The 25,322-nt window shown below is 39.4% G+C and overlaps 1 protein-coding gene across 3 annotated transcripts; it reads left to right on the top strand.

Annotated features, from left to right (window-relative positions):
- Positions 1 to 31: 31 nt before the first annotated feature.
- On the top strand, positions 32 to 24,875 carry CASP8AP2 (caspase 8 associated protein 2). 3 transcript variants are annotated; one of them, XM_005434039.4, is made up of 10 exons: positions 32 to 383; positions 2,053 to 2,128; positions 3,232 to 3,312; positions 5,178 to 5,278; positions 6,811 to 6,885; positions 8,054 to 8,169; positions 10,669 to 13,175; positions 15,650 to 18,572; positions 20,419 to 20,518; positions 21,857 to 24,875. In XM_005434039.4, the coding sequence occupies exons 2-10, from the start codon at positions 2,080 to 2,082 to the stop codon at positions 21,911 to 21,913; spliced, it is 6,009 nt and encodes a 2,002-aa protein (XP_005434096.2). In that variant the 5' UTR covers positions 32 to 383; positions 2,053 to 2,079; the 3' UTR covers positions 21,914 to 24,875. The 3 variants fall into 3 exon arrangements, with proteins under 3 accessions (XP_005434096.2, XP_055570116.1, XP_055570117.1); XM_055714141.1 differs by lacking the exon at positions 32 to 383 and adding an exon at positions 846 to 958; XM_055714142.1 differs by lacking the exons at positions 32 to 383; positions 6,811 to 6,885 and adding an exon at positions 846 to 958.
- Positions 24,876 to 25,322: the final 447 nt, after the last annotated feature.

The raw sequence follows: 25,322 nt of genomic DNA, 5'->3' as shown, positions 1-25,322 counted from the left end.
TGGGAGGAGCAGGGGAGCCGCCCCCCGGCGGAGCGCGCTGCCGCCGCCGGGACCCGTCCGGGAGCGGGGCGAGCCTCTCCCTCCCACGCTCTCACGGCGCTGGAAGCCCGCGCGGGCGGGGCCCCGCTCCCCAGGGAAGCTGGCTGGCGCTGCTGCGGCAGGACTTGCCTGTAGCAGGCCCAGGCTGCGGGCCACCAGCCGCGGCGCTTGCCCTTAAGCCCTTTAAATCCAGGTCATGGTCCTGACCGAGTAGGAGGGCGGGTGATGATTAACCCAAACCGGTGGTTCGGGCTCGGGAGGAAGAACGCCGGTATTACGTCCAGCACCCCCACGTCAGGCTCGCTGGCCACCGGCGGCTTATAACGCCCGAGTGCGGCTCCGAGGTACTAGCGGTGTTTGCGGAGGGGTTTGATAGCGGGCTCGCTGAGAGCAGAAACCGGACTTAAACCTGGGGCCTCCCGGGGGACACGCCGGAGCTGCCTCACGCCCACCCCACCGCAGCCGCGGGGCACGGCCCCCCGCGCCCAACCGGCACCGGGTGCGCGGGGGCGTCGCTCCGGCGGCTGCACCGCCCGGCGCGGCCCAGGGAGCCTCCCGCGACCCCTCCTCTCCCCTTTCCACCCGTCTCAGCCTTTGTAGGAGGCTCCGGCGGCCACCCCCGGGCCGAAGCCCCCCAGCTGCCTGCCCGCCCGCCGGGGGCGGCGCGGCTTCCCGCGCGCGGGGCTGGGGCGGGGCGGGGCGCGGCCGCCGGGCTTCCCTCGCTTTGGCGCCAACTGCTTCGGGCCGGGGGCGGGTTTCGCTGACATCGCGGCCGGGGACGTCCCGTGCGTCTGCGGCCGTTGGCTGCCGCGGCCGGGAGCCCCGCCCCCTCGGCACCCGGCCTGCGGGACCAGCGGCGACGGCGACCTGCGGGGTGTCGCGGGCCGGGGGCGGCGGGCCGCGGCGCGGCGGTTAACCGGTGAGTGAAGCCCGCGGCGGCCTGCTTGGCGGCGCCTTCCTCTCCCCTCCTCTCCCCTCTCGTCCCTTCCTCTCCTCTGCCGGTGCGGGGCGAGGCGGCGCCGTGTGCGGGTGCCGCTCCCCTCCCCCCCACTCCTGTGCGGATCCCGCCGCCCAGTTCGGCCTGGCCCGGTCCGGGCTCTCCCGGCGCCCCGCGGGCCCCAGCCCCGGCGCAGCCTGCTCGCCCCGGCCCGCCGGCGATGGCGGGGCTGCGGGTGCCACCCGTGCGGCAGCCGCTGGGGCCGCGCTCCCGGGCCGCGGCGGGCGGCTCTCCCGCGCTGACCCCCGTGAGGCCTTGGGTGCTTCCGCCGCGGCAGCACCGGGGCGGGCGGGGACCCCTCCCGGCCGCGCAGGGCGGGTGAGGCCTGGGGAGCGGGACAAGGCCGCCGCCTCCCAGCTGCCTGGCGGCTGCTCCGTGCCTCTGCCCGCCCCGGCACCCCCGCGGGACTCCCGGGCTCGCCTTCCCTGCCCAGCCGGTGCTGTGGCGGTGCAGGCAGCAGCTCTGGCGTCAGGGCTGCTCGAGTGTCCGTGCCGCACGCGGCTGTGCGCCCAGAGTCGTTCTGCAGCGGGTGCTGTGGCGGACGCGCTGCGTCCCGTGGCCGAGCATCAGCGTCACGGTCCGTCTTGCCTGCTGGTGCTCGTTGGTTTGGCGGCTGGTGTCAGAGAGGGGAAACTTGCTCTTAAATAGTCAGCAGAGAAGTCGGGTTATTTTAGCTGGTTAAGGTATGCCTTCAGATAACCTATTCATAGCATGCACTGCTTGTTTTCATACCAAATTTTTTTCATAAGATCTTTATTTGACACATACAAATTAAAAGATACAGCTGAAGATCTTCAGAATGCTTGTTTATGAGACAGGTTTTTACTCCCCTTGATGGGGCTCTACTTTTGTTATCTTGAGGTAAGTTTTCTCATTCTGGTGTTGGATTTTGTTGAAGAGCAAGGGATGCAGGTAGCTCAGGTATAATTGACTTATTTCAAGATGCTTCTGGTTTATGATGTTGTTCTGAAATTATCAATTAACGTGTTGTCTTTCCTCTGATATCTTACTCATAGATGGGGAAACCATAGGGAGTTTATATCATGGCAACAGATGAGGATGAACTGGGACTGTTTGATATCCGCTACGGTGGTAAGATGTGTTAGATTACTTTGTTTTGTAGTCAAGTAACACAAGCAGTCTTCTGAGAATAAATAGATAAAAAAATAACTTGGAAAACAAAATAGAAATAATTTAGATTGGGAAAAATTCTTGCGAGCTTCAACTCTAAACATCAGTGGCCCAGTATCGTAAGCCTTATCCAATTAGTAAGTTTAGATTTTAAACCATAACTCTGTACTTTGGATTTCTAGTGCATTTTGAGGGGGTTCCTGGAACTGGTCTCCCCTGTGGTTTATGGTATACTATTTAACCTTTGCTGCATCTTAATGAAGCGTGTATTTGGGTGGTTAGGAGGATTGTTCCTTTGTTTGCTATTTCCAAGAGCAAATGCGCTATCATCTGGTATAGTACCAGCAATCAGGGTACACAAACTTTATTTCCAGCTCTGCAGTTGATTCGTCTGACATATGTTTGTGAGATTCCCAGCCTCAGAAGGACTGTGGATATTGATTATTCTATTTTTAATAGTAATAATATTTGTTGCAGAACTGGAGAAATACACGTATTGGGGGTGAGAGTGATAAGAGGCATTGGAAAAAGATGTGAAGAGAGCTGCAGATTTTGATTGAAATACTTTTACAGTACCAGTTAGTCTTGGGAATAGATGGCAGTACTAAAGCAAACTCTTTGAGTTATGATACAGACTTCTACACTACTTTGTTTAGCCTGAAATGTTTATTTTCACAGTAGGGATTTTATCATACTAATTCTTTTATTTTTGTTTCTGAGTTGTCTGACTTTTGTATTCAGTGTATTCTAGGAAACAGTTTCAAATTCACATCAAATTGACTTAGCGTATAATTTTAAAATTTATTTGTACTTAATGCCATAAAACTTGCTTCATATGGCACAGTTCTTGTAGTGTTCAGAAACTGATCTTACAAGACTGTCTTTTCTCCACAATAGCAGTAGCTTGCTGAGTAAAATTGCCTTGTCTTTTACTAGCCTGTGCTACTACTTTTACTACTCTTTACTGGTCTACGATCACAAATGCACTTATTTTATGGGAAAGTTAGAGGTTGGAGTTTACTAAATGTTTACTTTGGCTTCTTTTTTTGTTTTGTTTTGTTTAGCTGAAGCTTCCCCCTTCAGGGAAGGTGATGAGAGCTCGGTGGATATTTATGATGGCTTGGACAATGGTTTGACAGTTCCTGGTAGGTTGATTGTATCTTGCTGCTGCTTGGCTTGGAGCATTATGTACTCTCTGTGTTTCTTAGGCTGGTTTTAAGTAAAAAACCAGTTAGCTTTAAGTTATATTTAGCTGGTGTAACGTACGGCTCTGAGCTACTTCTTTAAACTTAAGACATGTATGTTACACTCCTGTGTAAATACAGCAACTTCCTAAATCTTTTAGCTGAGTGATAGGAGTTTTCATGTGATTGATATTGGTTATTTTAAAAGACTTGGGCATATAAAGAGGTGCAGAGTAATCTTAGCTATTCTATCTGTGCCTTGACAATGGGACATTTTACCTTGAAAAAGGCACCTTTATTTTGTGGGTTTTAAATAGCTTCAGGACCAGACCCTACAGTCACTGGTCACTAAATCCCCAGTGAGAGCTCCAAAGCATAATTTGTGTGATACAGTGCATTCAGTAATCCTTTTAATCTTTTGTTACTTTCTCAGTAATTTCACATCCCAATGTAAATTAATTTCCTCTTTTAACTTTGAAGATAGGAAAGAAATGGACCCCGCACCTTTTTGTTTATGATTTTTTTAGGAGTCTTAGTGTACCGTTTAATGAAATGCTGTTTCTGGTATTTACACAAGTGTGTCTCTAGTGACTTGACTACTGCAAGGCCATTGAATTTTTATTGAAGGGATATATGATATTCTACAGACATAAAGCATCTATAACTCTTTCTCTTGTTTTCCATTTTGTATTTGTTACAGCATATAAGAGTATTCTCTAAATCCATGTTTCACATACTGAGATGCTTTGTCTAGTAAGGAGGAATAAGAGTGCAATGCAAGCGTTTTATATAATCTAGTTCTGGGATATCTTGGTTTTAAATTTTAAAACAGAATTGGTGAGAATTTTGCTCTATACAGATAAATGTTATTTGCATGTCATCTTGCATTGTGTTAATAATATTCTATGTATTATAGTATTGTCCAAGGGATTGAAGTGCAGCTTTGGTAGCTAACTTCATTTATTCATCTGCAAATGGATCTATATTTCAGAGGTATCATGAGTCAGGTCCTGTCAGCAATGCGTATTTGGTGAACAGAGAACACAGGTTGATCTGAAGGAAAAGCACCATTACCTGAATAATTGGGGTGTTTGGGTGTTGGGTTGGTTTTTGTTTTGTGGGTTTTTTCTTTCATTTCTTTTGAAGTAGAGCTGGGGAGTTTACATTTGTGAGGGGATATAAACCAGCAAAAAAGCACTTATTCAACACAAGAAGCATGGTATTCAACCCTATACCAACTCGACAGCATAACTTCATTTGATTCGGATCAACTGGTCAGTGTATGTGAATGTGTAGGAGGTTGTTAGCATCTGAGTATTCTTTTTCTCAGTAATTTTTTTTCTGTAACTGCAAATGTTTCTAGGGTGGGGTCTGGCCAAAAGCTGTATGAATTGTAGGATGCTTGTATTTATTCTGCCTTTCTGCTATCTATTGGCTCTGGAATTGCAGAACCTCAGATCACTGCTAAGGTGTAGTCCTTCTTGCTTTGTAAATTGGGTAGATTTACTGTGAGTTAGCTCTCCTTTGACTTAAAACAACTTACTAGAAGTCACAGAATGCAGCCATCTTTGTTGTTGGATGTCCTGTATATCTCTTAATTTTTCTAATGCTGTGTTTTCAGCTGAACTTTGCTTTTCATCGTTACCTTTTATGTCGGTGTAAATTGGATCAAATATTTCCAATAAAACTAACATAAATGTTGAAAGAGATGTTGAAATTTAGCAAAGAAATTTCTCCAGATGAGGTCCTGTGTTTTCCTCAGTGACACAATGCATCCTGGCTAGAAAAGTACTCTTTTCTTGATGTAATTGATTTTCTTTCTACAGACAATTCTGCTCCAAATTCTACACCAGCTGGAAACAGCTTAAATTTATTTGATGAGATATTAATTGAAGAAGGGACTGCGAAGGAAGCATCCTACAATGAGGTATGTGTTAACGTGACAAAAATAATTCTGGTGTTCTGGAGGTTTTTTATTCCAAATTTTCTTGTGCAAAGTGCAAAAAATGTTGTCAGTATGCTTACGTTATTGGGAAAATAGGGAAACTTTTTAAGTAAGTAAACCCAAGAGTGTGCTAATTAACTGTTATGTCAACAAGTTTATCATAATAAGTGAACCTCTCACTCTGTGACATGGTCTGTTCTCATTTAATGCCCTTCGCATGTGGTTCATATGTCAGATACATTATGGGAAAATGTACTATAATGTCTTTCTAGTTAAATATCCGTTCAGATGTCTGATACAAAGCTAGTCTTGACATTTCTCCCTGTTGCGACGGAGGGAAGACACAGTCACTCAATATGAGTGATCAGCAGACTTTGTTTATTGTACCTTACAGTCACCTTTTATGCCTTGTTATAATTAGCTCATACTTATTACAAAAGTTAAGCTCATTATTGGTTAGTTGCCTAAATATCAAGCCCGCCCCTAGTTTCTCTTCTGTAGTTATCTGTTCCCACCTGCAACATTATTTTCCCACCGCAATCTTCCTGATATTGTGTAACAAGAACAGCCAAGGATAGTGTGTTTTTGCTTTACTTCAGATAAGCTGAGAGCGATGTGCATTTTTGTCCAGCCAGCTGGACTATGTCTATGTGAACTTTTTCAGCTAGCCAGTTATCCACATCTCCCAACAAATTTTACCACACTAAAGCAGATGGGTCATGGATTAATCTTACATGTCATTAAATTTTGTCCTTGAGACTGAAGACAACCATGCAGTAGGTAACTGCTAGCAAATTAGCAGAACACTTACTCATGTAGCATCACCTGTCCTGGTCCATAAGACACATCTTAACTAACCTTGGAGTAAAAGGGACAGACATCCATAGGTATAATGCACTACAGAAGAAGCATGAGCAAAACCTCCAGGAGTCTACAAAGTGATGAAAATGTCACTCTGAAAGCAGTTGACTGTTAAATATGACAATAGGGAAGTTGTCCATTCTTCTGTGAAAGTTTTGTTCCTATCTGCTTTTAAAGAAGGGCTCATGCCAAATGTGTATTTTTGTGATCTCAACAAGAGCATGTCCTTTGCAGCCTATTTTTGCAGTCTTTTTGCACTGTACAGTCCAGTAGTAACTTTGTGTTGTGTTTTTGTTTATCTCTTTTGCATTATCTAAAATCTGACAAGTCCCCATCTGTAGGGCTCTGATAACTCCTGCTCCTTGGTAATTGTCTTGAATTTCACAATAATACGATTTCCTGTTAGTCTGTAGTCTGTTGGGCAAACACATACATATTTCCTCTTATCTGGGTGTTTGTGATGTTTTAGAGACTTGTGTACCTGTTGGAGCATATTGAGGCTTTTTGTTTTAATGTGGCTTTAATATGTTACTTTTGGAAGAAAAGCAGAGATTTTTAATACACATAACTGTGTTAACTAACTATAAATCCAGAGGAGTAACTTTTCTGTGTAATTAAATCCGCTTCTGTGCTGTGAATTCTCTCCTTGGCAGTTGCAGGCAGAATATGGAAAATGTCAGCAGCAAATTAAAGAGTTGATGAAGAAATTTAAGGAAATACAGGCACAGGTACTGTATTTCAAAGGGCAACATTATCAAGATTTATGTAAAGCAAACTTTTTTTTGCTATTGCTTTAAGAGAGTTAATTTCATGTGCTTTCCAGAATTGATCCATCACATGGATGGTTTGTGAAGCATCTCTGTAGGAGGTTCTGCCTAGGACAGTTGGTAGGATAGCCTACTGATGAATTTACTCACTGATCTTACTAGTTTCATTATGTTGTGTGCGGTAAGACTTTAGTTGCTTAAGCTATTTTCTATCTCCTTAATTAGAAAAATAAGCACGTCAAATGAGTAGTTATCAGAAAGGTATCCAGTTCTCTTGCTTTTTTTAAAAAATAGGCCTTTACCACACTATGAAGAGGGTTGCAGCTGTACTTGAGCTGCCATTAGAACTGGAAGATGTCTGCATTGCTTTGAGCACAGTGCTGTTTTGATGAGGCTGAACTGCTCTTCTACTTCAGCTAGTACCCCCATGCTGTGCCATTCTATATAGTTAGATTATTTTACAATTCTGCAACATGCTTTACTGTGTATTACAGATAAGTCCCAAAGGTTCTATGCTTTGCAGTGGTAAGCAGCTTCTGCCCTGTGACACACCTATAGTTTTCTGCACAACTTGTCTGCCTTTCTCAGCAGGCTTTGCTGAGGATAATTATTAAGAGAAGGGCCTATCTCTAGGACTGACAGAGCATTCTGGAACATCTCTAGAAATGCTAGAATGATAGAGCACCCAAAGTTTGGTTTAATACCTTGAAAGAAATACAATTACCCTTTTTCTCTGAAAGTGCTTAAAAGCTACATCTCTCATTTGATACAGTGACCAGGAAAGGAATAAATCGAGTAAAAGAATGAAGCAAAGGGGCAGACTATAATTTTTTTAGCATCTTTCGGTTTTAATAAATTGAATGCTTGAAACATCTTAAATAGTTACTAGGAACAGAAACAGGAGCATAAATGTGATTGATGTTTAAAAAAAAAAAAATTCCTTTGGAACTCAGTAACTCTGACTTCTCCAAAACAGTTTCTGTATGTTCTACTGTCAGTTTGCGTGTGACGGGACTTTTTCTAATGGTTGTCTTGCACTGTTTTACATTATGTAAAAAGCTAATTCATTTTTTTTTTTTTTTTTTCTCTCTCTCCCCCTCTCTTTTTTTGGTATATATGTTTAAAATAGAATGTCATTCTGCAGAATGAAAACCAAGCTCTGAAAAAGAATATTTCAGCACTTATCAAAACAGCAAGAGTGGAAATTAACCGTAAGGATGAAGAAATCAGTAATCTCCATCAAAGGTACAACTACTCAGTGGAACTGAAAGCATGCTTTTTGTCTGATCATGTTTGTATACTTGTAAGAAACTTTTGTGGTGTTTTACTTAAACTAATGGTTTTCTTCATTACTTAGTAAATAATTGTTTGTGTGGGTTTAATTACTGGCAAAATCAGAAAATAGGTAAGTGTCTCTGCTTGATGAGGTCTTTGGTTTCTAATTAACAAAATGAGGAGGAATCCAAAGGGTGACCATTGCCACCATTCCTGGTGGGTTACCTAACCATTTTCCATGTTTCAAAGCAGATGCTATCTTACACAGTTCAACTTCAGAACTGGTCTGTTATGGTCTCAACCATGAATTCCTTGGAACTTCAGACAACAAATGAAAATAATGAAGAGACTATGTAATGTTTTCATGGCAAGATATGAAAGCCCTGTCTCCCATGGTGGGAAGTAGCAGCTAGAGAATTCTTGGCAATTTCTGTGTATTACTAATCTTATGGCAAGGAGTTAAAAATATTAAAGTATGGATACGGGAGTAGCTGAGTCTAAGGTTTCTGAACCACTTGAAACCAGAGCACGGTTCCAGAATTGAGAACCCCTAGCTTATCACAGGGTTACCTGCTTGTCACTTGTGTGACATCAGCCACATTAGTTTGTGTTTCAGTTTGACAATTTGATGTTTTCTAGCTCCAAAGGTGTCATAAAGAAAGGTCATTTGATGTTACTGTGCTAGGGGCTATATGCATAATAACTGTGATTTATTTTTTTTTCCTAAATACAGAAAATTACCAGGTATGATCTGATGGAGGTTAAGAGGTTTTAACATGTGTAATTCTTACAGTTGATTGGCTTTGGTATGACAGCTATCGTTTTCACACCTTTGACTGTGGTATTCTGGGTTTTAAATCACGTTGTTTGAAAAATATTTTTGTTGTTTTGAATACTTGACCTCATTAAAGAGTTTACAAACTCTGTTGCAATGCCTTCTGATGATGATTAAAAATTTATGTATAAGGTATTTGATCTAGGCATTTTGGGGGCATACATCGTGGAAAATTGTGGGGAAAGTGGCACTTTGAGGTATTAGAAGCATGCCTTGTCTGCTGCATGGTCTGTAGTAAATTAGCTCATCTTAGGGCAATCTACCTATCTGTAAAGACTACTTCAAAGATAATATCTTTAAGGGGACTTGTTAGTGCTTATCTCAAAAAAAAAAAAAAAATCAAAACCAAAACAACCCCCCCACTTGAATACAATTACATTTATCACATATGTAGCGCAGATCTAATAGCCAGCCTAAAGCGTGGCAAAAACTTAGTGGTATAGTTCAAAATTAAACAGAAATATAGGAAAGGGTTTTTGATTACAGCAGCTGCAGCTTCGTTTTAGTTCAACATTCACATAGGTGTCACATTTTTGGAGTAGAGCCAGTTGTATAAGAAGATCATTACATATTTACGTTTACTGTGTTGGCCCATAGGAAGTGTTTGATTTTATAAAGCAAAACTAACCCCATTTTGTATTGGAGATAAATACAGATTTGTTTTACATGTGAACTGACTCCTTGCAACTGGACACTGAATCAACATAGAATTTTAGGCTAAAACCAAGTATCTGTGTGTAACAGCCCCTTCATCTTTGGCTCTAAAAAGAACCATACATTTGGTGGTTTGCTGCCATCATTTGTTGGTATGACTCTTACTTTTGTTTCCCTCTGCATGGATTAGACACAATCATTCTTTTTAGATAAAGGAGAGTATTTAAGAAGGTTGCAATTGTCTTTAATCATGTCATTTTAATGAGATGTTTTGTTAAATATGGCAGAAAAGTGGGTTGTTGTGGTTTTTTGTTCGGGTTTTTTTTCTGGTGAGGTAACTGTTGAGTTCTGTCAGTAATGAGTAAGTTCAGGCCATACAGGCTACATGTGTCCCTTTACATTATTTTTTTTCCTTTTTATTATGACCTTGCAGCTGTAGCACGTGGCCTTGATGAGGCTTGATTATTGTAATTTACTACTTGTTTTCTGTAGCTTGCAGCAAGTTCCAAACATGGTAGTTTATTTGCTTATTGTATAGAGTAAGCACAGTCACATTTTACCTATTCTTTTGGCTGCTGGTTTACCAAGTAGTAAAGTATTGAATTGCTTTGTGTTTTATTTTTAAAAATCACTAGTGCTGTAAAGAATAACTTTTTTTTTTTCTAGGGCAAGATTTTTATTGCTGGACAATGAAATACTCATCAGAATTACTGAAATTGTTAGAACCAGTACAGATTTTTTCCACAGATCTTGCTTTTTCTTTAGATGAATTTCATTTCAAAAGCATGGATACAGATTATGTTCTTTTGCTCTATGCTAATGGAAATTTTTAAACTGCTCTTTTTATCCCACATTTTTTTTCAACATGAAGCTGAAAGAAAGCATGAAAAATTTTGAGATCTGTGGATTCATTGCAATTTGACTTTAGTTATGTTTAAGTAAACGCAAAAATAACCTAACTTTTTTCTTTTTATAAACAGGCTATCAGAATTTCCCAGTCATCGAAGTAGTTTCACCAGATACCTTCCAGGATCAACTAATGGAAGGTGCTCTGAGATGTGTAAAACAAAAGATTCCAAATTCAGACCTCCTGATTCAGGTGACAGTGTAAAGATGGAGCACAGAATGAAAAATGACTGTTCAAAAGATACATACCACAGTTACTCATCTCATAATACAGACAGTGGGAAGTCTAGCTCTGAAAAAAGAAACACTCCATATTTGCTGAGATACCCTCCCGAAGAGCTCTGCATTGACAGTACTCATACCTGTCTGCCAAACTATGACCATAGTTCCAACAAGGATAACAGAAAGGAAAGAAAAGAAATTAAAAGTAATGAACAGTACAGTAGGGGAAGTGGCAACAAATACAAAAGAGAAGTACATCAGAGCACTGGAAACAACGGTGACAGTGAAGAAGGAAACTCAGATCCTCAGCAAAAGCTGAAAACTCTTTCAGAGAAAGCTAGTAAAAATGACTTGCAACAAAAAAGTCAGAGCTTAAAATTCAAACGCAGTCCAAGTGTAGAAAGAAGAGTAGAAAGAGGTGTTTCTTCCAGGGAAAAACAAACTACTGGTAAAGACAGATTTCAAACAAGAGGTGAATTGTTTGCTGATGAGAGATCGCAAAATGTATTAAAAAAAGACATTAAAACATATGATAAAGATGAAAAAAATGCTGGCCAAAAAAATAAACCAAATGAAAAGCTACAAGAGCAACCAAGGAGATCTGGTAGAGGGAGTAGTCCACACTCAAAGAATGAACAATCAAAGAGTCTTCATGAATCACGTAAATGTCGCATGGAAGAGTCTAGAAAAGGAAAAGACACTGACTGCAGGAGAGACAGGGGAGCAAATGATTATACTTCTCGAGATGGAAGGACTTCACCTTCTAGTTCCAAAAGCAGAGAACATAAATATGCACGCTTGAAGGAAAACAGTAGTAGATATGAATGGGAAACAGCACATTCCAAATCAGAAAGACACAGAACTGAAGAAAAAAGGAAAAGAGAAAGAGAGAATCAGGATGAGAATAAACATTTTAGAAATGAAAGAAAAGTTGCAAAAGAATTTTTTCACCAATCTGCAAAAGAATCCAAGAAAGGTACAGATGTTACAAAAAGTGAGAGAAACAAGTCCTATAAGCTAGAAGCAACATCCAGAGTAGCAGACAGTTTTAAAGACCATAAAGTTCCCAAAACTAAAGATGATCACACTGGGACAAAAAGCAAAGACTTAAAACTTAGCTTTATGGAAAAGCTAAATTTAACTCTTTCTCCTGCTAAGAAGCAGTGTCTCTCTCCAACAGATAGACTTAAAACATCTTCCCCAAAGGCCGCTGATGAGGGGAGTGCAGAGCTCACGCTGCAGGCAGAACTGTTAGATTTTGCCCACCCTGTTAACTGTGGTCCCACAGAGCAATCTGATTTAACACTACAAGTTCTGGACAGTGCAGCTCAAAGTGACGGGGCACCAGCACCGCCAGTTCCTGTTAATTCTGAAGATGAAGCAGTGGAAGTTGCAGCAGCAGATCCAGCACAATCTGAAGCATTGTCAGCAGTGGCAGTGGATGAACTGAGCTCGGAAATCTTACCAGAAGCACAAGTGGGTCAGGTACAGCCCCAGGCCTTGCCAGGAGCAGCAGAGTTACCTGTTCCTGATGAGATGCAGGCTGAAACATCAGAAGCAGCAGAGGCTTGTGATGTGGTTGAATCGGAAGCCCCAGCTACAGCAGCGGCAGTGTCAGATCTGAATCACCCTGAATCTTTGCCCCTGGAGGTGGCAGGGAGTGTGGCAGAGTGTGAAAACTTGCCTGTGATGGTGGGTGTGATGCAGGATGATGATGTACCAGCAGCAGCACAGTCTGAACCTGTCAGTGAAAGTATGAGAGCCCTTCCAGAGTCAGCAGCAGAGAAGAAAGAAGATAAAATACGGCTAGCTGCTAACATAGAAAGCTCAGCAGACCAATGTGGCTCTCAAAACCTTGTCTTGGATGACTCTGAAGCCAAAAATTCTGGTGACCTGGAGTGCTGTGATATCACAGATGATACTAGCGAAACAAAACCAGACTCTTTAATGGAAGTAGTGAAGGATGATGATCCTTTGGCTGCAGAAAATGTTGAGTGTCCCACTGAGGGAGAGGGTATCTGTGAAATTAATATGGGTACATCTCAGTCACATGACAGAACTATGTTAACTGAGAAGGATGAAACATTAGTTGACCAGAATGCTTGTGATCTGGAGCCAGACTTAACTGAAATCCGTACTGCAGCATCTTCTCTTAGCGGTGAGATGTATCCTAGAACTAAAGACAGAGAAACTAACCCATTTGCTATTGATGATGACAGCTCAATACTAAGCATTGATCTCAATCACTTGAGGTATATTCCGAAGGCAATCAGCCCACTGAACAGTCCGATGCGCCCTTTGGCTAAAGCACTTAAGATGGAAAGTCCCTGCAAAGGTCTTGTGAAGAGTTATAACAAAGGTATTTGTACACGTGTATTCTAATTTCTTTTCTGCATAAAGGCTTAAAAGATCCATTCATGGAAAGCAGAAGTGACTTCTTTTAACTGCTTTCTCAAAAATACAAATTGTTTCTTCTTAAGCTGTTTAAGTCTCAGTGGTCCTTTGTGTTGGAACCATTTGACAGTACAGCCAACACTGTAGCCAGTTGACCATTTACTGCTATAAAAATTGGAGTTTCTCACTACTGCCAGATAAGTCATTGAAATAAGAGTTATGTACTAACTTCTAAAAAGGAAATCCATGTAGGTTTCTTGATTGCATTTAGTTCTGAGTAGTTCACATTAGGTTTTTCTCTGAAATTGTAGGGGCAAAAGTTCCTTAAGATCATATTGTATTTATTTGTGAGAAAGCTGGAGAGAGTATCTAAGAGTTAATTTCTAGGAATGTCAGCTAAGAGGTAGCTTTGCTCTCCATCTGGATTAATTTCACTGTGAATTCATATATATACTTAATAATTGTAAATCAGTGGGGAGAATAGTAGAACAAATAGAACATTAGGATTTATCATTGATGAAGTAAGAGACTAATAAGTCCTCAATAAGGTATCAAGGAGATAACATACGATGACAGTACTCACAGGAAGAGAAAATAGGTGACCCAAAGTTCAGATCTTTTCCTTGTGTGAATTTAAATCTTTCTGTAATATGCAACTTTCTGCAACTCATCAAAAGCTTTCTTGGAACTTTGGATTTCCTACTAGAAGAAGAATTATAGAGTTGCATTTAAATACTTTTTCTTAGTTTTGGAGCATAATCCTATCTTCTTGCAAATCTTAGTGTGGTTTGCTCAGGAATTGTGTCTCTTGTGCTTGTGTCTCTTGTGCTTGAGACAGCTATTGTTTCACAGTTACTGTGAATTCCTTTAGTAGTTTACATTCTTTTGAATATCTGGGGGAACACAGGAGCTTTGGGATCAGAGTAGATGAACATCAAATAAGAGTATTTTTATGATTTTGTAGTGTTTCCCCAAATTACTTATTAGAGGAATCCATCCAGCAGCGATTTTCAGCTCTGAAGTTAGATGCTTAGTTGTCTTGGTGATGTGACTAACGATACACACATCAAATGTTCTGCATCTGTTAAATTGACAGAAGGCAATGGTTTCTCTTGGTCTTTGACTTCAGTACTCACCTTTTTACTGTTCTGTAGGACAGGGGTACATACATTAATACTGTATTTTGACCACTTTCATTGTATAGTTTGGTTTGTCAAAATATTGATTTGTTTGAGTAGGTATTGATCCTTGTAAAACTGAAATGGAGCGGTGGCAGAGTATGTTTTTGCTCCTGCAGAATCTGTAAAGTAAACTTTTTAAAATGTTGCTTTAAAGTTTTAATTGCAAGTTCATTTTTTTTTATGGAGATCAATTTAAATATGATCTTTTATGAGATTAAATGTTAGAGGTCAGTAAGTAGTCTAATTATGTGCAATTGAACATAAGAGTGTTTTATTAACTAGAGTGCCCAGCAAGCCTAAAATTAACTGCAAATCTTATTAATTGATACATATACACTTCAGTGGAATTTTTATACAATGGAAATGAGCTTGTCTTTTCATCTTTTGTAGCATGCTGCTTTGTAGCTAACTGTAATTGCTTATTTTTCTTAACAAAATAGCATTTGGTTTGAATTTAAAATAATGATTGAATATATATTTGATGCTATCTCAAAAATATAAAAGATTTAATAAACATCTGTGAGGCAGAGTAAGGCATGCTACAATTGGCAGAACTTTAGCTTTTCCTCTCACGTACCTCATTTCTGTCATTCCGGAACCTGAACTGGAGACTTTGTCCAAAATTTCTGAGAGAAAAGCTTTTTAGGCGGTTGTGCTTAGCTACAGTAATGGTAATCTTAAAAGCACATAAAACTGAAATAGGAGATTTATCATGCGTGTGCTGCCTAGTACTTGTTTGTTTAGTAAGTCAGTTTATTGAAAGACTCAAAAGAGCCTTTATTTCAGCCCTGACATTAATAGGTCATTAATAGGGCATTTGTTCTTCTCATTTTGTTTCGTTAAAAGATAAGCCACTTATTGTATGTAGATGTTAGTCTATAATAATGTTGAAGTTAAATTTTAGATTGTGCAGTGTTCAGAAAACTTGTTAAAATAAATGGAAAGAACTCTAAAGCTGATGGAAACTGCTAGATTTTTTTCTGTTTTCATTGGACGTATTTCTGAGCGAGATCACATGATTTTAGTGAAACTTTGAGGTCTTACTTGCCCTTCGAGGCTCAGAAAAATCCTTTAAACTAGCAGCTGCTGAAGGAAACCACCCAAACTTGTTATAGCTCAGACTTCCTGAGTTGTCGTTGGCAGTTTCAAACAGTTCTGAATGGTCACTTTAGAGAAAAGAATCTTCCAGGTTTTTCTGAAAATGTCTGTTTATAATTGCATTCTTCATGGTGATTGGCAAATTGTTTTCTTTTCATAGATGTAATTCCTGAAAGTACAGTCGTTGTCTGTCCATCAAAGAATTTGTCAAAGGAGTTAAACAAAGAAAATCAGAAGCCAGTTAGCATGTCTGATGAACACTTGGAGATGGAGTCCCAGCTGAGTATCTCTTCAGATGAAATAGAAGAAGGAGAAATCATAAGCAGCGATGAAGAAAAATCTAAACTAGAAAGAGGCTCTGAAAATACAAAGAAGTCAAGACCAAAAGCTTCTCCCGAGGCACGAAATTTGACCAGCAGTCCGCAGAATCAAAAGAGCAAAACTGTGTGTTGCAATGAAGATTATGGAAAATTTATTTCTGTGAAAGTAAGTACAAAGAAGAACGGAGAGAGGCATAAAAATCAGACTTTCAGATCTTCGAAGGATATGAAGAAAAATAAAACAGTGAGCATTGCTTCTCTTGAAAAAATAGTTCATGTTATTGTTGAACCTTCAAATGTACAAGAAGTCATGCAGATGCTAAGAGCTGTACGAAAACAGATGAGGAAAAATTACATGAAGTTCAAGGTACACTTCCCAGTTCAACGTTTTCACAGAATTATAGAATCTGGTATCATAAATTTTACATCATTAATAAAATACTTGAACTTTTCCAAGATGTCTACATTAGGTGAGACAGTAAAATTGAATATCTGTGATATTATAGAGTCCAAACTTAAGCAAGTTAAAAAGAATGCAATAGTGGACCGTCTTTTTGAACAACAAGTATCAGATATGAAAAAACAGTTATGGAAATTTGTAGATGAACAGCTTGATTACTTATTTGAAAAGATAAGGAGAATTATAATAAAACTATGTGATGTGCAAAATGAGAGTAAGGAAGGGAAATTTGAAAAAGCAGGAAAGCAAAAACACAAGATCGGTCATAAAAATGATGTGCAAAGATCTAGAAAAAGGTCCCTGAAAGCCAGATCTCAAAAGCACGAAGAATATATCATTTCAAAGCAAATTGTGGGTTATCAGCGACCTAAGTGTCAGCACGAGAAAAGTAAAACAGATGCACCAAAACCTGCCTTTACCAAATGTCTTAACTCCATTGATAACACGAGGAATTCCCAAGCCAAAGTGCACCTCTTTAAAGAGAATAATTTGCAAGGCACTCTCACTCCATTTAAGGGTGTTAAATACGAAAAGGAAGGATTCCAACTCTCCAGAGATGCTAACAAATCTGATCTTAGTTATGAGCTTCTTACGGAACAACAAGCATCCAGTCTTACGTTCAATCTTGTAAGTGATGCTCAAATGGGCGAAATTTTCAAAAGCTTATTGCAAGGTTCTGATCTCTTAGAAAAAAATGGTGGCAATATTGACAGAAATGAGTGGGAATTCAGGACTCCAGAGAAACAGGTTTTAGACAGTTATAAATGCAGGGGTAATGCTGCTGAACTGGTGCAAGAGATTGTTCCAAAGGAGACTTGTGTGGAATCTCGACCAGTAGAGGATATTAACTGGCCTATTGTTTCACCTGTAAGAGCTCCCTCTTTAGCATCTAGGCTTCAGATGTCTGTTGATCCAGATGTACTAGATGAAAGCTGTATGTTTGAGGTTCCTACAAATGCAGCTTCATGCAAAGAAGATGAATGCAACTTACAAAAGAATAAATCATTTGTTTCTTCTATCCTTCTTGAAGATTTGGCTGTTTCCTTAACTATTCCATCACCTTTGAAATCAGATGCTCACCTCAGCTTCCTAAAACCTGAGAATAATTCTAGCTCAACTCCCGAGGGTGTTCTCAGTGCACATTACAGTGAAGATGCACTACTTGAAGAGGAGGATGCCACTGAACAAGACATTCATTTGGCTTTAGAATCTGATAACTCAAGCAGTAAATCAAGTTGTTCTTCATCATGGACAAGTCGGCCTGTTGCTCCCGGTTTTCAGTGTCGTCCCAGCCTACCAATGCAAGCAGTAATAATGGAGAAATCCAATGACCATTTTATTGTAAAGATTAGGCGTGCAGTGCCATCTATCTCAACAGCATCTGATCAGGTGGCTTTAGTGAAGGAGGCACGGGTGTCCTCAGCTAAGATTGAAAAAGAAGAAATAAGAAGTGGGGCAAAAGAAAGGGACAGTCAGATTGCCACAGCAGCCACTGTGCAAGGAACTGTCAAACCAGATCTGGTTAAGACAGATCGCTTGCCTCATGTCAGCATCGGAAAAGAACAACATCCTGCCTTACCTCAGCCTCTAAAGGAGTCATATAATAGTATTGGAAAGGAAGAAACTACTGGGTTGCTTGGACCCTGTAGAAAATCTTCAAACGCAGAGAACCATGACACTGAAAGCCCAGATGAAGGCTCTGAGCAATCTCAGGCACACAAATTGAAAGTATCTGAAAACATAAATGAAATGGGTGTTGGATGCAGTTTAGAGTCATATGTAGACATAACAGATGATATTGTTGGTGAAATTTCATGTTGTGCAGTGAAATCCACTGCAAATAACAGGAGCCAGGAAACTTCTGCAGGAAATTTGGAAACCAGTAATAAAAAGGAAGAACTGGAAGAGTGCGCTGGTGCATTTATAGACTTAACAGGAGAGTTTTCCAATGAGACTGCAGCAGGTGAATGTAATTTTGAAACAAAATCCACCTCAAATACTGATGAAGGATGCCAGAAAAGTATAGATGATAAAACTGGTAAAAAAAGGAAAAAGGAGTCTGTCAGAGAGAATTCCAACTCAAAAAGGCAACGACGAGAAACTGAATCAGCAGGTGAAGGGAGTGATGCAAGTGATACAAAGTCTGAAGAGGTAAATTCAGCACCCAAGCTATGTTCTAGTAAGAAGAATGAGTTGCAGCAGAACAAAGATTCTTCTCCTTCAGCGTCATCTGCATCATCACCTAGTCTGTATGCCAAAAACATCATTAAAAAGAAAGGAGAAGTAGTAGTTTCCTGGACGAGGTAATTTCTGATTTGATCTGTTTGATTGGTTTACAGTGTTTTAAACTACATGATAGACTGAAAAGTGGGAGGAAAAGGATATTTAGCTGATGGCTGAAGCTACCGAGTAGCTCGACATCCTGCTGTAAATAGTGGAGCAGGAGCTTCTTCCTGTCTATGCAGGATGGCTTTATGAGGTTGACGTTGTCTCTCAGAGTAGCACTGAGAGGTGCTGGAATCTTGTTTTATCCTTTGTCTGTAACAGTTGTTCAGAGGAATATTTAAAATTTAAATATTTAAAAAATTTTAAAAAAATTAAAAGGTGAACTGATTTAATGTAATCCTGTTAGTCTTTGGAAGAGAACAATTTTTAGTAATTTCTTAGGTAGGTTCAATCAGATTTGCCTTAAAGACAGTGGCTTCCATTATCATCACTAATTCCATCACTTACACCAATCTCTCAAAACAAAGGATACATTTTGCTTTTGTTTTTAATGCTAAAGTAACGACCTACTATGTTGCACTGTCTGTAATTTTTGTTTCCATGCTCCTTTCCCTGTCTAAAAATTCCAGCCAGGCTTGGTAGGGGGTGGAGGTCTTTTATGTTCCTACAAGGCCTGGAAGCATTAGTGTCTGTGTAAAGGAGAGCAACTAAAGATGCCCCCTCTCTGTGGAGGAGATGAAAGCAAACAGTTTTCTTCTTTGGGGCCTATGCTGCTCAGTCTGCAGAAATGTACTAACAGTTTAGCCCATATATTCCAGTTAGTAGGATGTGAATGACAAATGAGGTGATTCTGTGTATTGAAAATACGTGCAAAATTATTGTGGTGTATTTTTTATCCTTACCATAGCTAGCAGGTTTTGCTGTTCTTGCTACAACTTGATACAATCAATATCTCTTATAAAGTGGCTTCTAAAATTTTCAGGGCAGACTTTTCCAAACTACAGTTCAGATATAAAGGAAGTTTCTAGGTAGCATGTTAAAAGAAAATGCACTCCATGAAAAAAAGACTGTGAAAGCTAGCATGATTTTTAAATGTGCAAACCGATGAGATAGGAAGAGACTATTACAGTTTTCCTTACGAATACAACGAGTTTTTTTATTTCACAGTCTTTGTCCATCTTTGAACTATGCCTAAAAAACTTGAGTTTATTTAAAAACTAGTCATTACATTTTGCTTTGAAATGGAGGAAATTAAATATAATTTATTGGAATATGGCAGGTTTCAACCAAATGTACATAGTAGCTACTGTACAACGACTGTCTATATACATTTTACATATACCTAAATTCTTTAGTGAGACAAACAGCAAATCAATGACACACCCAAGAGTAGACTATCGGTCCTTTATTCTTGTGTGGACAGTAGATGTGCTCGGTGTTTGTTGTATTAAGCCACTTAAGAGAAGTCAAACATCTCTTTTTAATCTTTGAGTCAGTGGGCCTAAGGTGAAAGCTGCTGCTTAGCTGTGCAAAATGGGGCAAGTCTGTCTAGAACTGCTGGCCCCTGTTAAATTTATGAGGGGTTTTTTCAATGGATGTTTAAATGTCTGGTCTAGAAGCTTAAAATTCTTTTTTATTACTTTGGTTTTGGGCTAACTCAATTGTAATAATCCTCATATGGATACATATTACCCTTTCTAATAGGGTAGCATGATCTCCACTACCACTTGTTTGTACTGAGCCCTGTTACTCTGTGCTGGGAGAGGAGGATCCTCCATAATTTCATTGCTGCTGTTTGAACTCATGTTCCACAGTTTGGAAAAACTCAGAATTTTATATATGCCTGTACAATTTTTTTTGTTTGTTTGTGTGCATGTACACATATATATGTATTAATATTTTTAAAATGCGTTTTTGCTCTAGAAATGATGACCGAGAAATTTTACTGGAATGTCAGAGAAAAGGGCCGTCAAGCAAAACCTTTGGTTCCTTGGCCACTAGGCTGAACAAAAGTCCAAATCAGGTAGGTGCTATCATTCATATATTTGATAACAGCTATGTTGCTACATTTATGTTTGCAGTTGAACAGAAACCTTTGGAGATCTTCTGCAAATTTGGAAATTTTTTTCTCATGTCTTTTGTTGGGGGGTTCTTGAAAAAAAAAATCTTAGATTCTCCCAGTTATTACTTTTTTAAAATATACACGATAGGGATATTATGGTCCAGGGATTCTTCAGTACCTGTTTGATTGGTATTGAAACTGCTGTGTCCAATCATAAGCTAGGGATGACAGGATTGTTTCTGTCGTTGAATTAGTACTTAAAGAAAGGCAATTTTGGAGAGGCCCAAAGCCTTTGCACACTTCTAATAAATTAGAAAAGAATTAAAATTAAAGCTGGGAAAAAATACCCCAGGATTTTGTAGAAAAGACGTGTCTCATGAAAATGGTTCCTTTTTTCTTTCAGTTTTTAATTAAAAAACTTCAAAAGACACAGATGTCAAGTTGATGTAGCATATTTCCAGGGGTTTGCAGATAACTTTGTACATGTCTTGAAGTGCTATCTTAATCTCTATCCTGCAAATATGGAAAGGGAGAAACACCCATTTGACTAAGTCAGGAAATCCTGTGTACTCAGGATTTGGCTTTTAGGATGTTGTGTTGTATGATTACAGAATCTTTGCAGGGTTTAGAAGCTGTTGTGGTGGATGGTTGGGCAAGACAGTGTTATCTGTGCGTTTATGCCACTCTTCCCAGTTAGGTGTTCGGTGGATGGTAGATACACTATAGCAATATGAATTATTAACTTACTATTGAATGAGGTTGCTATGTAAGCTGTAACTATGCTCAACGAAGAGATGTTTGACTCTCATCTACAGACCAGTTTTGTAAAACCCTTAGTAGGCAGATTACTTTATGGTGAGCCATAAATACCTGAAGCAACAGTTTTGTACAAGAAGGTAGAAAGTATCCAATAAACTGTGGAGTACAAAATAAGCTTTTGTCCTTACATTTGAATCTTACTCACAAGTTATACCTGGCGAAATTCAAGTCCAATTGACTTTGAAACCTTCAGTTTTTCCCTCCTTGTTGTAAGGAAACCTGTGTTAAACCAGTAGTTGATCTAGCTCTCTGTGAGCTGACATAGAGGCTATTTTAGATGTCAAAGGGATAGGAAGACTTCCTACATCCAGTTAACCTGTTAATGGTGCTCCTAAAATTCTCCCGCTAAAATTTATTGGAAGCCAATAAAAAACAAAAAAGTGGTCTTTTTAAGAAAACTTTATGCTGTCAGATCAGTCTGGTTTTGTAGGTACAGAAATCTGGGGCCTTAATGTTATGTCTTTTTGTGTCCTCCATTAGGTTTCAGAAAGATTCAAGCAGTTAATGAAGCTGTTCAAGAAATCCAAGTGCAAGTAAACTTACCAACAAGTTGCTTCATGGTTGTGGGGTTTAACTGTTACCAGCAACACTGGACTACAACCACTGCATTCATGTGATGGGATTAGTGGAAGGTATCCAGTATACTGAGTTTGGTCATCTGGTGCACTGTTATTTACTTCCCTGTCCAGTTTCCTCTGAAGTGCTTTATCAGAATAACACAGAGGGGACTTTACAAACAAGCTAGCTAGGAAAGAATGGGGACGTGGAAATGGAGAGGTATCATTTCAAGGGGTAACATCTCCTGTTGGTTAAATGTGTTCTATAAGCAAAGACAAGGGCATGCAGTCAAGTGAAAATGGTGGCTCTTGCTTAACTTCTCGGAAGTACTGCATATGGTGGTGTCAAACTAGGATTTTAAGAAGAGTGTTTTGGAATCCAGTGGGTAGATAATCCTGGAAAATGACAGGTATGTAATCTTGGTTATCTTGAAACATACTTTAAGAAGTTAGGCATTTTCCTTTTAAAATAAGGCAGGGCAATGATAGCAACGGTTCCAAAAGCTGCTTATCTAGTGTCAGATTCTGATGGTAAGGAATAGGTGGTTCTTGCTGCTTTGTTAGTCACTCATAGTGGGTTCCAAGGAGAGAATCTGAGTTCAGGGTTTGTGTTCAGCTTTAAGCACACTATCTAAGCCAGTTCTTAATGACTCCAGTGTTCAACACAGGTGAATGAATTTCTCTTTTAGGACGTCCATCTGTCGTCATTGACAGTGGAGAAAATCTAAGCCAGTTGTCTAGTCTAATCCCCTAACTTTTCAATTTTTGAAGTCAAATAAAGTGAGTCCCAACCTCTGTGAAAGAATGAAGCCAATCATTAATGCAGGGACCCGTTTTTCAGTTTCTTTTAAATTGTGAAATGCTGTAGTGAGTGTTCATTTACAAAGAATTGTCTTGTAGTTTAAAACATTTGCAATTCTGATGATATTTTAAAAGACAGTATTGAATTTTGAATAGTTGGAGGGTTTTTTTCCACGAAAAATACGTTGGAAATTTTTCAGGGTTTTTTTGTTTTTCCTTTGGAAAAGGCTAGTATATTTTTCTGCTCCAAATTACATCTGGGAAAGGTACTTAGTTTAGGTCTTCAACATAATGAACATTTTGTCTTACTAAAAAAATAAAAATTGACAAGTGATTTTCTTTTTAAAATCAATTTAGAAACAGACCTTTACAGTTTTATAAAATGTGATTTTATACTTACTAACCAGGAGAAAAACTTTTCTGTAAAAACGGGCAGTGTCAAAAGCTTGTCAACTTGGCATGTTTTGACAGCAATTGTATCTATCTTTACAAATTGTTTAGTACATTAGAAATTCATTATGCTCTATTTTAAACTGGAAGCAGTTATAAGAGTTCCTTTAATAATACATGCTAAAAGTGTGTATGTATGTATATGTATACGCACACACACCCCCATATATTACTTCTTTATCCCAAATTTCTGCAAAGCTTTTTCTTTTTTTTTCCCCCCCCTAATAAACATACCTGGAAGTTGCACAATTTTTTGTATTATGAATTCATTGATGTTTGAGGTTTTATTCTTTTTTGAGGATCAGAACTGCTGTAGTCCTTGTTCAGCCAGAACATCTGCTGAGTTTAGTTAGACTTCGTTTAAGAATCCCACCTAAGCACATTGCCTTACAATTTAGGATTAAATTGGCTTTTTTCCGGAATCCAATGACTGCTTCTTCAGTTTCAGCATAATGGGGTTTTTTGCTGCCCCTCCAACTGATGGGACAAGCTTCTCATTCTAATAAACCATCAGATAATTTGTCAGTGATGTTGCCACGGACACCTTTGCAGTATTGTAGATGTGACCTACAGAATGGATTGTCATGCTGCCAAACAGTGCATTGTCCTCGTTTTAGACAGTGCTCTGGAAACTGTTACAAGGAATGACTTGAGTAGGTGATGATGTCAGTTCTGGCAGTCTTCCATCTTATGTGCTTGCTTCTGAAATGTTTGCTTTTGATGACCAAGTGTCATTTTCCATGCTACGCTGGCAGTGCCTAGTGGTTTCAGTGGAGAATTGGTATACCTGCTTTTGCTTGTTCTTAACAAATATTTGTGACAGTTGTTTACTTCTTGGAGATTTAAATGAGTCAGTTTGCAGAATAGTCAGTTTGCAGAGTAGCATTCATGTTTGTGAAAAAACCCAGACTCTACTAAGAGTACTATTTTAACCATATCCTTAGAGATCAAAATGTGCACAGTACTGAAGGCACTGAGGGAAGTAGCTTCTCTCCACTTAAGTGCTTCCTCTCTGTCTCAAAATAGCAGGCAGTATTTTGTTACAAAGTTGTTTATTCCTTGTCTGTGTTTATTTACTTTCTTATCTGTACAGGTTGGGGGGGGGGGGGGGGGGGCGGGCTTTGACTGTTTTGGTTCTGACTTGGATTCCTTTTTTTGTAAATTACGTAACTTTTTTTAATGTTCTGTCTGTTGTAAGTATCTGTACAGGTTCCTACGTGGTCATGTAAAATATTTGATGTGTGTGTATATATATATATATATATAAATATCTGTACAAAAATAGAGAGAACTTTGTTTAGCCAAAGATGATTTTTTTAACTATATAAAACTCCAGGTTTATTTTGTATAAACTGAATAGTTTGCTTACTGTAAGAATAATGCAAAAAATAAAACTGTAAAATTCACACACACACGTTCTTGTTGAACAAAGGGTGGCTTGGAGTGGTTTTGTACCATTGTTTGTAATTTATTTCTCCAACAAGAATTTTGATACATATATGCAAAATGTGCTGTATGTAAATTACAGTCTTATTTGTGAAACCTCAGGTAAATGAAAATATTTTCTAGAACTGTTGGCTAATGGTTCGACGACCAGAAATGCTGTGAAGCAGCATTAAAATTTACTTATGTTGGTTTGTATAAATGGGTAGTTATGTTGATGTTCTGGCCAATAAACATGGAAGTAATCAGCTGCTGCTCTGATGCAATTACTGCTCTGAATACATACTACTTGTTTCTTAGTGGGTGTGACTGGATCAGAAATTGGACAATTTCACAAGCGACATAAAACTTTTAAACCTTTATGAATTAGAACCTACAGCTTTTCTCTTTTTTTTCTAGAAGCGTTAGGTTAGTGCTGAGTGGAACATTACAAAGGAGAAAGACCTTTTTTCATCCAAGGCTTTTCATTGGAAGAGTGTAGATGGCAGCTCTTCGAGAGTCTCGCTCCGGTTTGCTGTTGAAGGATAGGTCTGCTTTGATCCTACACGTACTTTTACAGGATTCAGTTTAAAAATTCTTAATGGATGTGAGTATTGGAAAATTTTCCAAAGTGGACATACAGAGAGCAAGATTTATGGAGATGTGCATAACAGTGAAATCATAGAGCATCGGGTATTGAATCTTGAGGGATTTTC

This window comes from Falco cherrug, chromosome 6 (assembly GCF_023634085.1).
Source record: "Falco cherrug isolate bFalChe1 chromosome 6, bFalChe1.pri, whole genome shotgun sequence".
In the NCBI taxonomy this organism is placed as follows: Eukaryota; Metazoa; Chordata; class Aves; order Falconiformes; family Falconidae; genus Falco; species Falco cherrug.
This window is presented reverse-complemented; position numbering and strand designations above follow the sequence as displayed.